At 42.7% G+C, this 18804-nt stretch overlaps 1 protein-coding gene across 1 annotated transcript; it reads left to right on the top strand.

The window, feature by feature from the left end:
• Positions 1-5550: 5550 nt before the first annotated feature.
• On the top strand, positions 5551-16903 carry slc40a1 (solute carrier family 40 member 1). Its single transcript, XM_035173885.2, has 8 exons — positions 5551-5872; positions 6299-6366; positions 8132-8291; positions 8652-8767; positions 11520-11646; positions 11963-12208; positions 12938-13570; positions 14079-16903. The coding sequence occupies exons 1-8, from the start codon at positions 5839-5841 to the stop codon at positions 14393-14395; spliced, it is 1701 nt and encodes a 566-aa protein (XP_035029776.2). The 5' UTR covers positions 5551-5838; the 3' UTR covers positions 14396-16903.
• The last annotated feature ends 1901 nt before the right edge of the window (positions 16904-18804 follow it).

Genomic DNA, 18804 nt, shown 5'->3' on the forward strand with positions numbered 1-18804 from the left:
ACTTTTTAAAACAGATTTCCACAATGAACAAAAAAAAAAAACTATTAGTTTAATATAGGTTTATTTCACTTTATCTCTTTATTTTTATTGAATCCATAAAGTTTAAATAATTAAAATTGAGCCTTGAGTTTTCAGGTCTTTGTATTTTGCTTTAAATTCGTGTTTGTTCTGTATGTTTCAATGTGTAGATGTTGATTTTGCGAAGTGTAATTTAGGCATTTTATTACCTTAAATAGCAAAGCTATTATAACTACTATAATCATTCAGTCTTCCTTTACTACCTTTCTGAAACCTCAGATAGTGATTCATCTTGTAGGCATGTGAGAGAGCATTGATGCTTCCTACATATCAAACAAAACAAACTCAGACCATTCAGTGATGAAGAAAGAACCTGTTCTTATTGTGTACTGAGAATGACTAATCTTCTTGGTGGGACCCAGTGATGATAGAGCCTCAGCTTTTCTTACTTGAATATATAAGATTATTGTATCGCAGATCTGTTGACAGAGAGGATTACTGGTACACATAGAGGCAGCCACACCACAGAGCTTGAAGTATAATAGAAACACGTCAGTATTATAGTGTATGGAAGGTAGCAAATAACAAGTCTAGATCACTGCAAGTCACGCCAGCATCATCATTATTTTTGGTTTGAGTGGAGTCTGTCTCAAGGTCAATTTATCCCAACACGCCAGGGACCGATGGCATCAAAACATAAAACATTTAGATCTAAAACATTCAAATTCTTTGAGGCTTCTCAAACACATGTCAGACAGAGCTTTGGTAAGGTACACTTTACATCATAGACGATATGAAACATATAAATGAAGTATTAAGTCACAGTTTCCCTGACAATGGGTAAATAGACAATGAATAAAAGAAACAGAATCATTAGATTTGAAATACACACAGGAATGCTTTCCCAGATTTCTCTGGTTGTGAGGCCGGGTGCACCATGGACGGGTGATTATCACAGAGCTAAGACACAAACACACTCAGACTCATCTCCACACACAAGCACCTGTATGGAAACACACACTGTCATAGTGTGGACAACAACAGCACAAACCACTGAGTGACCATGCTTCCATTTGTCCAGAAAATAAAGGTTGAACAAAGTCACATGAGTTTAGTCCCTGTGTTGTTGTTTCCACTTTGAAGAATTGGAAAATTGACTCAGATGATGATATGACAAGGAAAAAAATCACACAGGGGAACAAATGTGGAAAGAGTTCTTGCTCACACTTTATTGTTTTGTCTCTTTTCTCCGTTATAGGTCATACACAGATGATGAACAAAACCACATGCTGCTACTTCTGTGAGCACACCGCCGAGCTTTGAGCTATATGCTAATATACTGTAAGCATGCTAACAGGCAATGCATTAAATTATAAAGGTAACTTTACCATCTAATCATATTTCATCCTATAATAATACATCATTACTTATTTTACCATTATAGTCTGTATTAATAATCTGAGTATCTTTTAACCAAAATTATCAAATTAATATTAGGAGGTGCAATATTTGCCTCAGGATTAAAGTGTAATCATATAAGTAAAGTATAATCTGTATCAAATATAAAGTAGCAAGAAATGAAGTAGAATTTGCCCCAAAGAGAACAGTACTTAAGTAAATGGGCACATAGTTACTTTCCACCACTTATACAAAGTACTGAACAAATGGTTGACCTGACGATGAAGCTATAAAGAAAGGTCAGAGGTTCACCAACATCACGAGGCAATCCATCCATTTCTGCTCAAACCACAAAAGTTGACCTCATGGTGGCGCTAGAGGAAAAATTAGGGGGTCATCATCCAATAGTTGTTTGGGATTTTTCAGTCCTTGCCAAAGAATCCAAACCTCCAGTGGTTGGTCAAGCCCCCTGGGAACCTGCAGTGCAACACGCAAACACACCTGCTCCCAGTAATGCTGTAATGTATTGATCTGAAACAGCTGTCAGGTGTTTACCGTTTCATTCCCTGGAAGCATGGGCTGTCATTTTGGGAACGGTGGCCAGGTCACAGCCAGACAGTGTGACCTTTGATGTTTGTCGTTCTTTGGTGGACAGAGAGGAGCTTGTCAGGCGCACATCAAAGTCTTAGGTCCCAGGCAGCGGTAGAAATCCACAGACACAATTTGACCACAGTGCCATGTTCCAAAAATGGCTAACGGTAATAATTATAATCATTGTGTTTGGTGTTCTTTGGTCGCTCAGCTGGTTGGTAATCTTTCTTTGTCCAGTACCATGAGATTTTGGGAGACCTCACTCATTCAAGCCTGGTTTCATTGAATTACACGAGCCATTTGGGAATTGTTCTTTAACAACTTTTAGCCCGTGTGTAACTCGGCTTAAGAACTCAGGACAAATAAAAAGCAGAAGAAAAATAGACGAATAATCAGACCCAGCCTCATGCACACTGCTCTCCAGGTGACATTTCACATCCTGCCTCCACCTCGATCCCTTCTTCCACCGCGGCTTGTGAGTGTCACACAACCTAAGTGTGCAGGAGGCGTGTCATTCTCATATTTTTGTCCTGGAGGTACAAATTTAGCCCACGTAAACACAGCTTGTTGTTGCTGCAGAGGCGGGTTGGAGAGAGAATCCCTCAGACATATCTGCAGCTCATATGGCCGCAGAATGACACAGCAGCCGTCTGACCGCTGATGACAGGCGCTGTACCTGAGCCTACCTGACACACTGGCCCTTTAATAGTGTGGCCAGTAATCTGTTTGCACCAGCTCTATGTTTGCCGACTTCCAAACTGCTGGGAGCTCTCTGTGATCCTTGAATAGATCACAAAGGGGTTAGAAGTGCCTATTGTCATCACCCAGCTCAAAATATGTGCTTATGTTTCTTGTTGGGGTCAGTGTTGCTCCCTGAAGCCAAGAGATGACACGGAGAAGATCTTGTTGATCTGGGACGAGAAGAAACCAGTGCTTTGTACAGTTTCTCCAAAACATTGACATTTGTGAAAAATAATAACAACAATAACACATTTCATTATTAGTAGATAAGCACAGTAACATCCATGCAAAATATAGTCAAGATAGATAATGAGTGGGGAGTTGGTTGGCTGAGAAAGGATGGATTATTTTAAGGCTAAATACGGGAGGGGATTCCGGGATGTTAATCCCCCCCCCCTCCCCCCGTGCCCACAATTTCTCCTGCTCTCTGTGCATTATGCACGTGTGAGTAGTTTGTGGTACTTTTCTTAACCTGAAATAATAAAGGCCTTTGAGTTAAAAGAGCATCTGTTGTGGTTTTAGGAAGGTTTGTTCCCTGGACTATTTCTGGCCAGATGCAGTAACTCCTCTGATTGACAACCTCATGGTGATGACATGTTTTAAAACCATAGCCAATCCATTTTTTTGTATGTATTAAAGAAACAATAAATAATGTGTTAATTTGGATGGTGCATATTTAGTTAATTGTATACTGTTTCCTTGTACCTTTATCTTTAATGTAAATAATAACTTTTTATTCATCTATAACTGATGATCCTATTAGAGTACCCTGAAGGTGTTGAATCCCACAATTTAGAATATATTATCTTCTGGTGGGACGTACTAACACATCCCGCCCTTAAATTATATTTATGAAAGGAAGAGGAGAAAGAAGAGGAAACTCAGTAGAACATATAGCTCGGCCAAGGCCAGACACCAAATTTCACACATTCATAAATATCAGTCCCCTACATATGCCAGATCCATGAATTATTTCCTGAGAAATCCATCCTTGATCCCACCTAATCCAGACCTGCACCAAAAAGTGAATTGGTTCTTTCCTGACACATATAAAGTCCTTCCACCAAGTTTCATGATAATTTGTCAGGGTTTTTTTTGTGTAATCTTGCTTACAAACAAGTCAACCAACCAATAGACAGGGGTGAAAACGTAACCTCCTCGGTGGAGGTAATTACACCGATAGCTGATCGGTGAATTTGTAGAATTTACTGGGAATTCTATTGTAAGTTGAGCTAATATCTTATTGTATGTTATAACAGGGCCGTATATACAGGTGGGAGTTTATTGGAGGGACATGACTGCAGCGAAAATCAGAAATAATGAAGAGGCTCTTCAGCCCTCATCAATCTTTGAGCAACCAGGAGGGTCATCCAAGAGCAAAGGAACAAGATGTCACAAACTACTCTACTGCATATTTTGGCAGTATTCATTACACCATCAGTCCAATGAAAGTCCAGAAACACACATCATGATGTTTTAGTGTTGGCACAAGGCAGCGAGGGTCCCACTCAGCTGATAAGAGCCTTTTACAGGCCACTGTACACTGTTGAGTTGAGAGAAACATATTGTATATGTGCTCACTTAGCCTGTGTTTATTACTTTTTATGGACCCGGGCCAAGGAGCTCTCATCAATGCAACCTGTAATTATGGCTGTGATTCTGTTGTGTTGACCTGGGTGGACAAATGCAAGTCATCCAAATGTATGATTTCAACACCGTTTTTTCTCTGATTGCAACAGGCTGCTTGATAAACAGGTTCAAGGCAACAGTTGTAGGTTCTGCTGCCAAAATGTTCAACATGTTTAATAGTGTTTAATTTGTCATCACGCGCAGAGGCAAGTGCAGTTAATCTTTAACCTTCGCAGCCTCTTTTCTCTCTTCACCTCGTAAGACACGAGCCAGAACAGACACGTATACAACGTATAAGGTATAAACAGTTAGATCCACCTCTTCTGCAATATGGAAAAATGCTATTTACTCATCAGTGCATCAATAAAATGTTCAAATGATACGATAAATAACACTATGAGACTCTCGGGGACCAGTTTCTTTGTTTACGTTCTCACACCAGCACTTCAGATAAAGTACGATTTTGAATGCAGGACCTGCACTTGAGTGTTTGTAGATTGTGAAAGTGTCAATATTGTGTTGCTGCGTTCGACTTTGTACTATGTAATTAGCTGCCTTTGGTGTTATTTGTCCTCTTTGTGAAAGCACATTGTAAGGACTGTTATTAAATGTGCTAAATAATATAAGGTATTATTAAAAGATATAATTAATAGCAACAATAATAATTACACTTATTGATATTATTATTAAGGTGATATTATTATTATTATTATTGTTGTTGTTGTTGTTATTATTATCTTATAGTAATAAAGATGTGATGTGAAGAAAACACTGAACAAACACACAAACAGCCTCCAGGCTTTGATCTGCATTTATTTCGTTTGCTTTGATCTGCATTTATTTCGTTTGCTGTCATGAAAAAAATTGTGTTATCTTTGTGGAACACGTCTTTGTCCAGGGTCTCTCCTCTCGTGGGGGCAACTCGTCACCTCTGCCTTCAAACACAGGAAGGAGCCACGTGCGGGCAAACAAGTGCACGAGCACAATTCAAACGGCAGCTCGGTGGGAAAAGTGTTGATGAAAATTGTAAACAGTGACACGTTTTGTGGCGCGTGGATCATAGACCGTGTGTGTGTGTGTGCGCGTGTGCGTGTGCGCGTGGGTTCTCTTGTCTCTTTCCTGAAAGGCTCTCGACAATCCCGCTTGGTCACGTGACAGCGGGTGCGTGTATATTCGAGGCTGGCCGTGCACACAGCGGACACAGAGCAGAGAGCCGCGCCGCGTCGTGCAGACACACACACGCAACCCTCCCGCCGCAGCCCGGACACGCACACTTTAATTTTCTTTCCGACTTCAGCTACAGTGTTAGCTAAGTTTGGAGAGGAGGATCCCGCAGCCCGCGTCCTGTCCTCGGCTTGTTGTGGTGGTTTCGCTCCGGTGCTCGACTCGAAGCAGCAGCAGCGGCAGCGGCAGCTTGTGCAACGCGGAGCGGGTTGTGTCTGTCACCTGGACGCGCTCACCATGGAGAACCCCGGAGCCAGGACGACATGTTGCGGTGGGTTCTTCTTCTTCTTCTTCTTCCCCTCTTCTTCTTCACTCGTGTTGTGACGCTGTGTGTGATGGACACGGAGCCCGTGAACGGGGATCGGGCTCTGCGGGCTCTGCGGGCTCGGTGGGCGGTCCGCTGTCACCCTCTGTGCCGCGGACGCTGCGGTGAACGCGGGTAAAGCGGGTTCGTTCTTCTTCTCATGTGTAAGATGGTGACATGTGGAGCCACAGCGGTGTTGACATGATGTTAGTGGGTCAACGGGACATCAGGAGGACACCTTCAGTCTGTAGTCTGTAGCCCTCTCTCTCTCTGTCTCTCTCTCTCTGTGTGAACGCGAGTAAACAACCCCCTCTCTCCCCCAGATGTGGACCACCAGCTGTTGCTCAGTGAATTTTTGTTGTTCTGACGGTCAAACATTTTTTCTTTCCACAGGATCTATGCGAGATTTCTTCACTTCCGCCAAATTCCTTATTTACATGGGCCACGCGCTGTCAACATGGGTGAGTGAGACACTGGAGCTGCCACAGGTCACCTGAGACACACAGGACACACATCTCCATCATGTGTGTGTGTGTGTGTGTCTGTGTGTCTGTGTGTGTGTGTGCGTGTGTGTGATGACAGGTCACCTGAGACACACAGGACACACATCTCCATCATGTGTGTGTGTGTGTGTGTGTGTGTCTGTGTGTGTGTATTTACACTGTCATGACAGGTCATCAAGGGTTGTTCTAAAAGGGGCCACAATTTACATGGGGGGGGGGGGCAATGCCTGATTCCGTAAGGTGCACAATGAAGGCACCCCATGTTTAGTCTTTGAGTAATAGCCACACATCACTAAATGTGTTTTGAAAATTCGTCCTTGTTCAATATGATAATTTTGTTATTTTCTAAGCATTGTTTTGCTCAAAAATGCTCAGAAGATAACAAATGATCATATTTCTTGTTAGTGCAACTGATCAGCTGAGGACAGTGTCTCTGCTGGCTGGCTACAGCAGTGGCACTATTAGCTTATACAGCACCCTGGGTGACCTAAATCCCCCCCCACACACACACACACACACATGCACAGACACGACACCCTCATTATCTAGTGTTCGGGAAGTAATAAATAAATAAATTACTATCTAAATGCGTGAATCAGTTCCATAACACACGTAAAGTAACTAATTAACAACAAAGGTACGGACACATTGTATTGTGGATTTTCACATTTTCCCTATTTGCAACAACTAAAAGAAAAGTCATGAAGTCAGAACATTAAAAAAAATGCTGGTGCACACACACACACACACAAACACACACTTGCACATGGACCAACAATGTGTGGTATGTGCAGAATAGGCAAAGCAACAATGTTAAGCAGTGTTAACAGAAACATGAGAACGTGAGGGAGTAGGAAGGGGACGTTTTATAAAGGACAGTGTGTGGAACGTTGGGGGATTTATCGTGGGGAAGGAAAAGAGGACAATCTCTTCGAACTCGTACTCTCACACTGGTCATGTGATGCTGATAAAACGGATCAGGCCTCAGTGCAAAGCTTCGCTGATAATGATTTGACTCTGTGTCACAGGCAACATCACAACTGTTAGAACAATGAAACTTAATTCAATTATACCCAGTGTTACGTGAAAGCTGAATATTGTCAAGTAGGCATACTGTGAATACTTTATTTTTGAATGTCTTATTATTATATTGACAACATGTTGTACTATTTCATTTGGAGGTTATTTACTATTGAATATGGAAGTTTATATATAAGTGTTTTTCTGCACGCTTTGTCAAGTGACACTATCCATGCTTCTGATAGAGCTATTTAAATTTAGTTTGTTTTATTTTTATGTTTCTGACCACAGCCCCATATCACAGTAGGGTTAAAAATGTTCTAATTTCAGTTTAGAAAATTTAAAAGCTTCTTGCAAATGCAGCAGTTGTTTCTAAGTTCTGAAATTGTTGAATTTAACTTAGAATTAAAGTAAACGTTTTACCTTAACAGCTGTTATAAATAACCTAACTGGCTTTATCGTCTATATATGATTTGTTTTCCATTAACCAAACTAAACTAACTAATGTGTCATTGTTATGTGTTACATAACTGTCATTACAGTTCAAAATGATATGTTTTCCCTTCGTAGCTCACCACAATACTGGTGTTTACAAATAACTCTCCAGATGGAGTGAAGATGGTGATATCCTTTCAGGTCTTTCAAGCAGGGAGGGGTTCTCATTTTCTTCTGCACAATAAATAATCCAAATTTCATTTCCCAGGGGGACCGAATGTGGAACTTTGCCGTGGCCGTGTTCCTGGTCGAACTCTATGGGAACAGCCTGCTGCTCACGGCCGTGTACGGGCTGGTGGTGGCGGGCTCCGTGTTGCTGCTGGGAGCCATCATTGGAGACTGGGTCGACAGAAACCCCAGACTCAAAGGTAAGGCAGAAACAAATCCAAGCCAAGTCTGAAGCCTGTCTTTTTAATAGATTGTAATAACCTGACTTTTTTCGTGAAATAAGTGAGAAAAACTTTGTGGATGTTTTTATAGCTTTGCACACTGTTTGCACATGAGCAGTTTCCCTCCCTCTCGTTCACAGATAGATGCACCTCTTGTGCAATGTGCATCCAGAGGAATTAGGCAAAAACACTATTAGATTAGTTTCGGGGGTGGGGTGGGGGGGCTGGGGAATGTATCCAACTTTCTTGTGGAAGCGCTAATGAACTAGTTTCCTAGACAGAAATCCGTTGTCCCTGATCACATCTCTGTCCCTAATGCTCATCGCGGTGTCTCCACAGTGGCCCAGACCTCGCTGCTTGTCCAGAACAGTTGCGTCATCTTGTGTGGGATCCTCCTGATGGTTGTTTTCCAGTTCAAAGAACAGCTCGTGGATCTCTACAGCGGATGGATTCTGGTGAGAACCCCCCCCCCCCACCCCCCACCACCCGCTACACACTTTGCTCTTTCAACGTGAGCTTATGGGGGATTTTCACTGAAAGCATTTTTACCCCTTTCTCCTCAAGTACAACACTCTGACCCCTGAATCTTGCTTTTACTGATATGTGCCCCCCCCACGTCAATATGATTTATGTCCACGTGAACGTCTTTTACAGAAGAATCAGTGTAATTGCTTCTTTGAAAACCTTTGATTGCTCACTGTTCCTCCAACGTATAGTGAAACAGTACTTTTGTTGTTAATTCGTTTTTAGGAAGAAAATATCTAATAATATAACTTGTTTTCTTATTTTATTATACTCAGCATTTTTATCTTGTCATTGCAATTATCACCTGCTTTTTAGGTCAGTAGTTAAATCAGGGTTATTGTTTGGAAAGTCATGGTTAGTGTTCAAATTCAAAACCTATAAATGATACTAGGGGCACGGCCACATAGTTATTAGGAGATACTCATTTATTTCTTTTTAAAAACAGGAATTGGTTAATTAAAAAGCCTGTCACAACAAATACTGAATGGTTTTGAAGGACCATCAACACATGTGGGAGGACTTCCAGCCTATCCCCTGTAAAATGACACAAACCTGGTGAATGTCAACATGAGCTTAAAGATCATTTACATAATAAACAACAGATGATAGTTGATACATAAATAGAAGGGTCTATAAATTAAGGAAATATAGAATAAGTGCTAATTAAATTAAATGATATGCTATGCTATAACTACATAAATAGCTTTTTAGTGTCATTCCAAACAAATATTAAAATGTAATAAGTGCTTCAGTGTTAGTCTCCAGGACATGACTGTTTGTCTATGTAATGACTTAAAACAGCTGTTGTGTAGTTGAGATGGAAAGGATGGCCGAGTTTGAAGATAGGTGGGGTCCGACCCATGAGTACTAATATAATACTGAGTGCTCATGTAGTAATGTAGTAATGAGTGCTGAGTACTTATGTCATAATGTCAACGTGTTTATGGGCGTCGTGGATGCTGTGTTTCCATAGTAAGGCGATCCCTCGCTGATTAGTGAGCTTGGAATATTAGTTCAGCAGTTACAAAACAAAGCTCACTGTGGCGCAATCCCAGTTTCTTAACTCAAAGATGTGGAACACGTTCTGCAGCTCCCTGAGCCTGAGGGGCTGAGTTCCAGAGTGGGATGGTGGCCATCCGTCATGGGGGGGCGAAGACGTTGGTGTGTTGGGTTGAAACCGAGGCCTCTCTGTTGAGGGGAAAGTGTCCAATGATGCGCTCTGAATTTGTGGGACACCTTTGGGTTTCCAAAGAAAGGTGTGAGGGTTCACAGTTTGGGAGAGTTGAGAGTGTTGCAGTGTGTGTGTATGTGTGCGTGCGTGTGTGTGTGTGTGTGTGGTTGGTGAAACAGGAGATCGAGTGTCTCGTTGAAGACTGAGTAGTCAGCAGGTTCTTCAGGCGGAGAGAGAGAGAGAGAGAGAGAGAGAGAGAGAGAGAGAGAGAGAGAGAGAGAGAGAGAGAGAGAGAGAGGAGAATGTGGCCTGGCCTGCTGTAGAATGTTTTATGTTCTGTCCAGCTGCATTACAGTGAACTTACAGCTCAACAAACAACGTCCGTGGCCAGTGTGTTTAACAAATAGGCGTTTTCTAGACAAAATAATCTCCTTTAATCTAATATTTCTATCTTCTACTTCATAATTGTGGCTGCAGCTGAGGTCTCATGCTGAGTGCTATGTAGCCGTCACACTGTTTGTCTGTAAGCAGCAACATTCACAGAATGTTATAGATTCGTTCCACAGGAAACTATTGATTTTGTTGTTGTTTACACAAGAGGACATGTCACAGCAGCAACTTAAAAACCAAGTCTCACTTCACAATGGTTTTGTGCATTTTACAGTTAGAAATGGTTTCAACCAAATAGGTGCTTTTAATATAATGGGTAAAAGTACCATGAATCTCAATGTGTCTTACCGTGTATATCAGCATTTAAAGGCTATAGTGTAATTATATATTTAACTAACTGTCAACAAATCACATCACAAAGAGCAAAACTGACCATGTGTGAATTCATCTTTTAGTACTTTACATCTTCCCTGTTTGTGGCACTTAAACAGCAAAAGTCCATTTGTACCTGAAGTACCTTGCATCTATAAAAACTATATATACTAGAAATATTCAATCTCATTTGTGAAAACCCCTGGAGTTTCGTTAAACAGCTGAACACTGCCGTATTTAGCCAATGTTACTGAAACGGGTGTAAATAGTGTATTTGTTAGGAACAACTTTCAGCTGTGGATTAATACACATTCGCTCTAGTTCAGTGGTTCCCAACACTGGGAGATAAATCCACGGAGTCAAAGCATTATTAGAATAGCAAGAATGAAAAGTGGATGAAAATGAACGTCACTTTTTGTCTGAATTTATTGTAATTTCTGCCAGAATACCCTGTGATGATGGATTAGCTGGTTAGTATTTGGGGCAGCGGGACAGTGTGTGTGTGTGTGTGTGTGTGTGTGTGTGTGTGTGTGTGTGTGTGTGTGTGTGTGTCTGTGTGTGTGTGTGTTTGTGTTAAAAAAGCCACGTGTCACCCAGTGCAACGATGGAGCCTTAGGGCACAGAGGAATAACACACACAGTGCTTGTTATGAGGATCGATATACTTTTGTTTTTTCAGGGTTTAGAACTTTAAGAGTTATGATCTTTAATGACCTAATATTGATGTTGATCTTTGGGTTTGTTTTTTAGACGATTTGCTACATTCTGGTCATCACCATTGCCAACATCGCCAACCTGGCCAGCACAGCGACCTCCATCACCATCCAGAGGGACTGGGTTGTGGTGGTGGCAGGTCCGGACAGCAGCAATTTGGCAGGTCAGTGTTTCTTACTTGCTGCATTGATTGGTGGCCGCACGTGACCTGTTATCAGATATATCCTCAGTGGGGCAGACTTTGAATCCTCGATGCTGACTCACTCTCGTTTTTCACCTTTTATGTCCCTGCTGTTTACCCTGATTGTTGCAAGCTATTTAAAAGATTTTCTATAAAAGATATGTTGGAAAACATTCGCAAACAAATATGAACTTGGTGACCTTTACCACTGTCACATATAAATGTGTAAAACCTGCCCAAATAACGAGCACTCTAATGGTAATAATTAATATTGAGCTACATTCCTTGTATCAAACAGACATGAATGCCACAGTGCGGATTATTGACCAGTTGACCAACATCCTGGCTCCCATGTTGGTGGGCCAGATCATGTCCTTTGGCTCCCATTTCATTGGCTGTGGCTTCATCTCCGGCTGGAACCTGTGCTCCATGTGTTTGGAGTATGCTCTGCTGTGGAAGGTCTACCAGAAGACACCGGCGCTGGCCGTGAAAGCTGGACAGAAAGAGCAGCAGCAGGAGCTTAAACAGCTCAGTCCCCAGAAAGGTAGCTGCAAGAGCCTTGTTTTAATGTTTACCTACTGATTCTACATGTCTGTCTGTCTGTCTGTCTGTCTGTCTGTCTGTCTGTCTCTCTGTCTCTCTTTCTCTCTCTGTCTGTCTCTCTCTCTGTCTGTCTGTCTGTCTGTCTGTCTGTCTGTCTGTCTGTCTCTCTTTCTCTCTCTGTCTGTCTCGTCTTTCTCTCTCTGTCTGTCTCTCTCTCTGTCTGTCTGTCTGTCTGTGTCTGTCTGTCTGTCTGTCTGTCTGTCTCTCTCTCTCTGTCTGTCTCTCTTTCTCTCTCTGTCTGTCTCTCTCTCTGTCTGTCTCTGTCTGTCTCTCTTCTCTCTGTCTGTCTGTCTGTCTGTCTGTCTGTCTGTCTGTCTCTCTGTCGTCTCTCTGTCTGTCTCTCTTCTCGTCTCTCTCTCTCTCTCTCTGTGTCTGTCTGTCTCTCTCTCTCTCTCTCTGTGTCTGTCTCTCTCTGTCTCTCTCTCTGTCTGTCTGTCTGTCTGTCTGTCTGTCTGTCTTCTGTCTGTCTCTTTCTCTCTCTGTCTGTCTCTCTTTCTCTCTCTGTCTGTCTGTCTGTCTTCTCTCTCTCTCTCTCTCTCTCTCTCTCTCTCTCTCTCTCTCTCTCTCTCTCTGCAGAGTTTGCTGCGATTTAGACAGACAGATTCATTATTAATAAAAAATGGAATAATCTGAATAACTGCATCTCTCCCTTTCCGCTACCCTGTTGCAGAATTAGAGAACGGCCAGAGTCCAGAGGAATCTTTTCAGCCGCTGATGAATGAAGCCTCAGTGGTGACCAAGCCTGACTCTCCCAAGGAGCGCGGCTGCTGCTACCAAGTGTCCGAGCCCCTGCGCACCTTGAAGTTCGGCTGGGTGGCCTACTACAACCAGGACATCTTTTTCGCCGGCATGTCCCTGTCTTTCCTTTACATGACGGTGCTGGGGTTCGACTGCATCACCACGGGCTACGCCTATATGCAGGGCCTCAACGGCTCGGTGCTCAGCCTGCTGATGGGGGCTTCGGCTGTGTTCGGTATCTGCGGCACTGTCGCCTTCACTTGGGTTCGCAAAAAATGTGGCTTGATCCGCACGGGCTTCATCTCGGGCATGGCCCAGCTGTTCTGCCTCATGATGTGCGTCGCCTCCGTGTTCACTCCGGGGAGCCCCTTCGACCTCAGCGTCTCACCCTTCGAGGACATTTACACCCACTTGGTTGGAGAGAAGACCCTGCCCAATAGTGACCTCAGCAGCGTCCACATGGTCGTGAATACCACTACTGCTGCACCGACTGAAGAGTTACCACCTCTGCAGTCCTACATATCTGTCAGTCTGCTGTTTGCTGGCGTCATTGCTGCTAGAATTGGTGAGTATAGTAGTTCCCCTTGATCTTTTCTAGCCCCGTGTTAGCAGTGATTATCCGGATAAGTTGTATTTTATTGGATTATGGAGAGATGTACCATTACTTTACAGGAGATCCAAAGTGCAAACCATGATAGATTGCCCCTGAAGTAAATGGTGCAAAGTCGACGTTGAGGTTTGATTTTTGTATCGGAAAGAACATTTGCATAGGTCGACAGTAGTGTGTCCATGCTTTCTTGGAATGTTCACTTCCTTCCATAAGATTATAAAAGGCCAATTTACGACTTCCTAAAGGTGACTCAAGCAAGAACTCGCAGGTCCACAGGTTGAAAGTTTTCACAAGTCACTGTAATTTCATAATGGATCTCAGTATCTGTCAGAGCAATATCTGCAACCTTTGATGCCAATTATATGTCCTGATAATTGCTGCTACAGCTACTGTTGAGCTCTAAGTCATTTTAATGTGGTCGTAAAAATGCCATTAGGACTGACTGTTGATCTCTCTGCTGCAGGCCTGTGGTCGTTTGACCTGACAGTGACTCAGCTCATCCAGGAGAATGTAATCGAGTCGGAGCGAGGTGTGATCAACGGCGTCCAAAACTCCATGAATTACCTCTTAGACCTGCTGCACTTCATCATGGTGATTCTGGCTCCGAACCAAGAGGCCTTCGGGCTGCTGGTCCTCATCTCAGTCTCTTTTGTGGCCATGGGTCACGCTATGTACTTTAGGTTTGCCTTCAAGAGCCTGGGTACCCGCCTCTTCTTCTGCTTCTCGCCGGAGCAGAAAGTGGAGACCGTGGACAGCCCCTCACTTCCTACCACCGTCTAACCCCATTAAAGAGACTCTGTCCTCGGGACATAGTTCTCAAGCCTTTTCCCAGCCCTGCATCTTATTTATCGAACTAACAGCGTAGCTTGTAGCTGGCGGAATGCTAATGCTAACATAAACCAGAACACATGCAATAAACCTTCCCTTGTTATGCATAGCCATTAATAAAGCATTAATCATTAGCTGGAGGACGTGAGTAGAGCTTACAGTCGTAGAAAAGTAATCCATAGTAAGAATCTTACGTAAGGCAGGGTTTCTCTAACTCCTTCAGTCTGAGAATCAGAGGAGAGCCTCTCCTCCATCCGTCCATGCTCACACGAGGATCCATCACGTCAAGGCTCGTGACCCCATTTTTTTGGTCTTTTAAAGAAACCAGAAGAAACATTCTCCTCCTAACTGCCTGGATCGAGGATCACTGTTTCCGGTTGTAAATGGTGCTTCAGCTAACAAAAGGGCAAAACCAGGGAGAGACGCTGCAGGGAGGCAGGCACTGAGGCTTGAATGAAGGTGACGGCGGGGGTGTAGGTCTGAGGTCCTACACCGGGCGCATCCTTTATTTTAAACACTTGCCTTCCAGTGACGTCATTGGTGCTGTAGCTACATCTGCTAGCTGTTCTCTGGTCGCCTTCTCGTGTCAGCTTACATATACATATGTATGAAGAGCGGGTCATGGGCGTCTTTTTATTTGACCAAACGCAAAACTGGGCTCCAGTCTCTTTAATGCATGGTTATAAGGGTTATGCAACGAACTGTATTTATTCAGGAAAGGCAGACGGTGGTTTTTTTTATATAGGAATTGTATCATCAGTATTGTGCCATAAGAGACAAATGATAAATCCTATGCACCCTTGTCAATAGTCATCTCACTTACCAAAGTCAAGTCCACGCGTGGCATAAAAGGAAGTGAGGGAAACCAGTTATCTGTCTGAAGCATTCCAAATATATCAGGTGACAGTAGTGTAGCTTCACTAATGCTTCCAATAACCCAAGAACATCTGAATATTTTTAACCCACTCTTAAGATTGTACTTAACATGTTTGTTTTTTTCCTCTACTTTACATGAATAGATTCATGTTGTCACCTTTTGATTTTTGTGTTTTATGAATTCTCTGTGGTGATTTTCTTTTTTTTAATCATGATTGTTGTTACACAGGCACTTTACGTGATTGACATCTGTCATTACACCCAATGCGTGATCAGGTATTTGATCAATGTTTTTGCACAAGGCTGAGAACCTGACGAACCCCCCGCACATATATCATATTTCAATCGCTTATAGCCGCCCCCTCTCAGTTTGTTCAGGTGCTGGTGGTTCTAAAATATTAAACTCAGCACCACAAAGTTCATGAGGAAAAGCTGGACCAGCTCCTGTGGAAAAGTCTGAATACACTTCCTCTAAAAGTCAGAGCACAGCCAGGGTTTTCACTCTCATTGCTCCGAGCTTCAGCAGCGAAGGAGACGTTCTGACCAAAGTCAAAGTTCTGTCTTCCGTGGACTTCTTTGGCTTTGCAGCACCAGTGTAGAACATTTACTCAGTAGAACCTCAAGAAATTGCTTGTTTGCATGCTACTTCTCCTGTGAAGTGATTTAACTAAACAAACGTTGTCTTGTCTCCAAAGCAGTTTCAAATCACAGACACTGGGAAAAGTAGCTTCTCTTTAATCTATGTATGTATCACTTCCTCTCCGCCTTCAGTAATTTCTGACGCCTTACGATAAGATAGCATTGACCGCTGTTAAAACGCACACATGTGATACATCAAGGATTAGCAGCCGCACCACACCCAGGTAAAAACGAGTAGCCAATTTCTGGGAAATGGCGGGGGTTAAATATTTGGGTTGGACACGGAGGTTGTGGCAACAGGTGTCGGAAAACAGAAGGTTTCTTTCTAGCTGCTTATTCTCATGAAACCTGGTCAAAGAAAGTGGTGCTGAGTCAGGTGAGCCGCGAGCCGAGGACCCACCAGCAACACAGCTTCATTTCCATGTCCCACCCAGGTTTAGTGTAACCTCAAACTCAGGCTGGGCATCAGAGCGACGGCAGAACGGTCAGTCTACTGATTCAGGAATATAACACATGGCCATACATTTTATTGTAAATAAATGTCAGTAAGTTTAAACTTGCATAAGTATACAATTGTAAAATGTAAAAAAAAAAAACAACTTTGTGTATACTGTGTTGTGCTGTTTGTCTGAAAACTTGTTTTTTTTACATGTTTTATATACCTAGTGTTAACATTGTATGTTAAATTGAGGTTTCTTAAAATTTTTTGAAATTTATGTACAAAGCAACTACTGCATATCATCTGTCACACACACACACACCCACATACACACGTACACACACACACACACACACACCAGTGTTATCGTTCAATAGGCAGAAACATTCAATCATAAATGGAATCAAATTGATTTGTACATAATAGTTGCACTCCACTCGATATGAGGGCGTTGGCACTGTTTGTATTGCATGAAGTCTTTTGAATAAAGAAAGTCTTTACAATCACCTGTCTGTAGAGCCATGTGTGTGTGTGTGTGTGTGTGTGTGCGTGTGTGTGAGAACAGTGGATTATGGTCCCTGGGTTTCTCGCCCTCAGTTTTGGGCTTGGCTGCTGATGTGAGTCCACATACCACAGACGAGTCAGCTGCTGATTTCCTCCACGTTCTCCCGGGCAGCCGGTGTTAAGGTGACTGGCTGTGAGCTGAGCTGGATGATCTGGACTTGCGTGCCTGCTTTAAACACAAAGAGTGACCTGGTTCTGTGCAACACAATCGACAGAGGTGCTTGGCCTCGCTGCATTTTGAGTTATTTTAGCATTTTGTATCATTTTAGTCAGTTTTATTCCATATTTTACGTCATGGTGGTCATATCAGGAGTTTGCACCATATTTAGAGGTTTGCATAACGCACGGTACAGATCCACTTCTCATCGGTAAAGCAGCTCATAAATACAACAGAACCTTTTTGAATCTGTAAGCATTTATAGAAACATATCACATGTATAACCTTTTTCTTCAATTATAGTCAAAAGGGATTATTCTATTTTGATCATTAGATATAAAAAATAAAAAAAGCCCATAGCACATTTCAACAAGGCAATTTAAAGTTCTTAAAAATATTAAAGGCATCAAAATGTAAAAGCAACATAACACAATACAGATTGTCTTATATTAGTGGGGTTACTAAGATACACAAACTTATTTTATGACTGAAGAAAGGTGCAAATGTTTCAGCATAAGAAGCTGTGAATCCGCTCGCGCTTCCATAAAACATTCATTCTTAGAACTGAGCACTCGAGAGGGACAAGGACACTGACAGTCGTGAAGGTCCAATGTCTACACACTACAGTGAACTGAGACCGAAGAGAAGTGCTTACAGTGGAGATATCTCTTCCTCGTTATGTGCAGATGAATTAGTGAGCACTTTAAAAAAAAAAGGGAATCTTCACGTTCCGTCAGCATCTTCTGCTGAGGCCCCCGTGTTCACGTGCTTGTGGAAGCCAAAGTTTGCCGGATCCCAGGGATCAGCCCTTCACTGTAAATTCAATGGTGAGATTAGAGGATTGACGAGAGCGGCTGATAGGGACAGTTGGGTGTGAGAGGCTTAAACATTGCTCCATTTCAGTTAGTCATTTAAGGCATAGATATAGGCTACAGCTCAACAGTTGTATTACTGACACCTGGGTCCGTCTGGATCTCTTTCTTTAAAGGGACATTTTGGGGAGACATGCAGATTTATGTGACTGTTCTTTGGCTTAGTGCCTTCACTTCGTCCAGGAACTCACTAAACTGACCAAGAAATGATCCCTCCATGACACCACAACTAGTAGTAATAATTTTAGAGTTGATTGTCAATGCTACCCTTTATTTAACTGGCTTTAATGATGTGCTTGTTGCTCCTGGTTAAGGGTTGCATGCCTTCCCCAACATTAGAAATGTGATGTGTTCCATGGATAGACCAGATTCCAACGACAAGGCTTTCTTCTATTCATACTGGATCTGCTTTACAGGCGCAGCTCATATCAAGTCAATAAAAGTGACAGATAAAGCGTTTGGGATTCGATAAGGATACATAGGGTGACCCAGTTCACTCGATATCAAACAAGATTCAGAAAAAGACTCCAGCAATCTTTCCTTTGTGGTGGGAAACCGGAGCAGCTGATTGAGAAAGGAACTGAAAACTGCTGAGATCCACTTGTATAACACCACCCGACCTTCTCCTTCTGACGCAGCTTTGTCAGGACTTCACGATTTGTTACTGTCTCCAGTTTACAACCCCCGATAACATTAACATTCCACTTCAAGGTCCCCTGGTGACATAAGGACAATTAACTGTTCATGTTTCATGTGACAGTAACCAATAACTGGATTATCCAACGGACAGGCACAATGTGAGGTACTGGGGGGG

The sequence above is a fragment of the Hippoglossus stenolepis genome, chromosome 13, assembly GCF_022539355.2.
Source record: "Hippoglossus stenolepis isolate QCI-W04-F060 chromosome 13, HSTE1.2, whole genome shotgun sequence".
Taxonomy (NCBI): Eukaryota; Metazoa; Chordata; class Actinopteri; order Pleuronectiformes; family Pleuronectidae; genus Hippoglossus; species Hippoglossus stenolepis.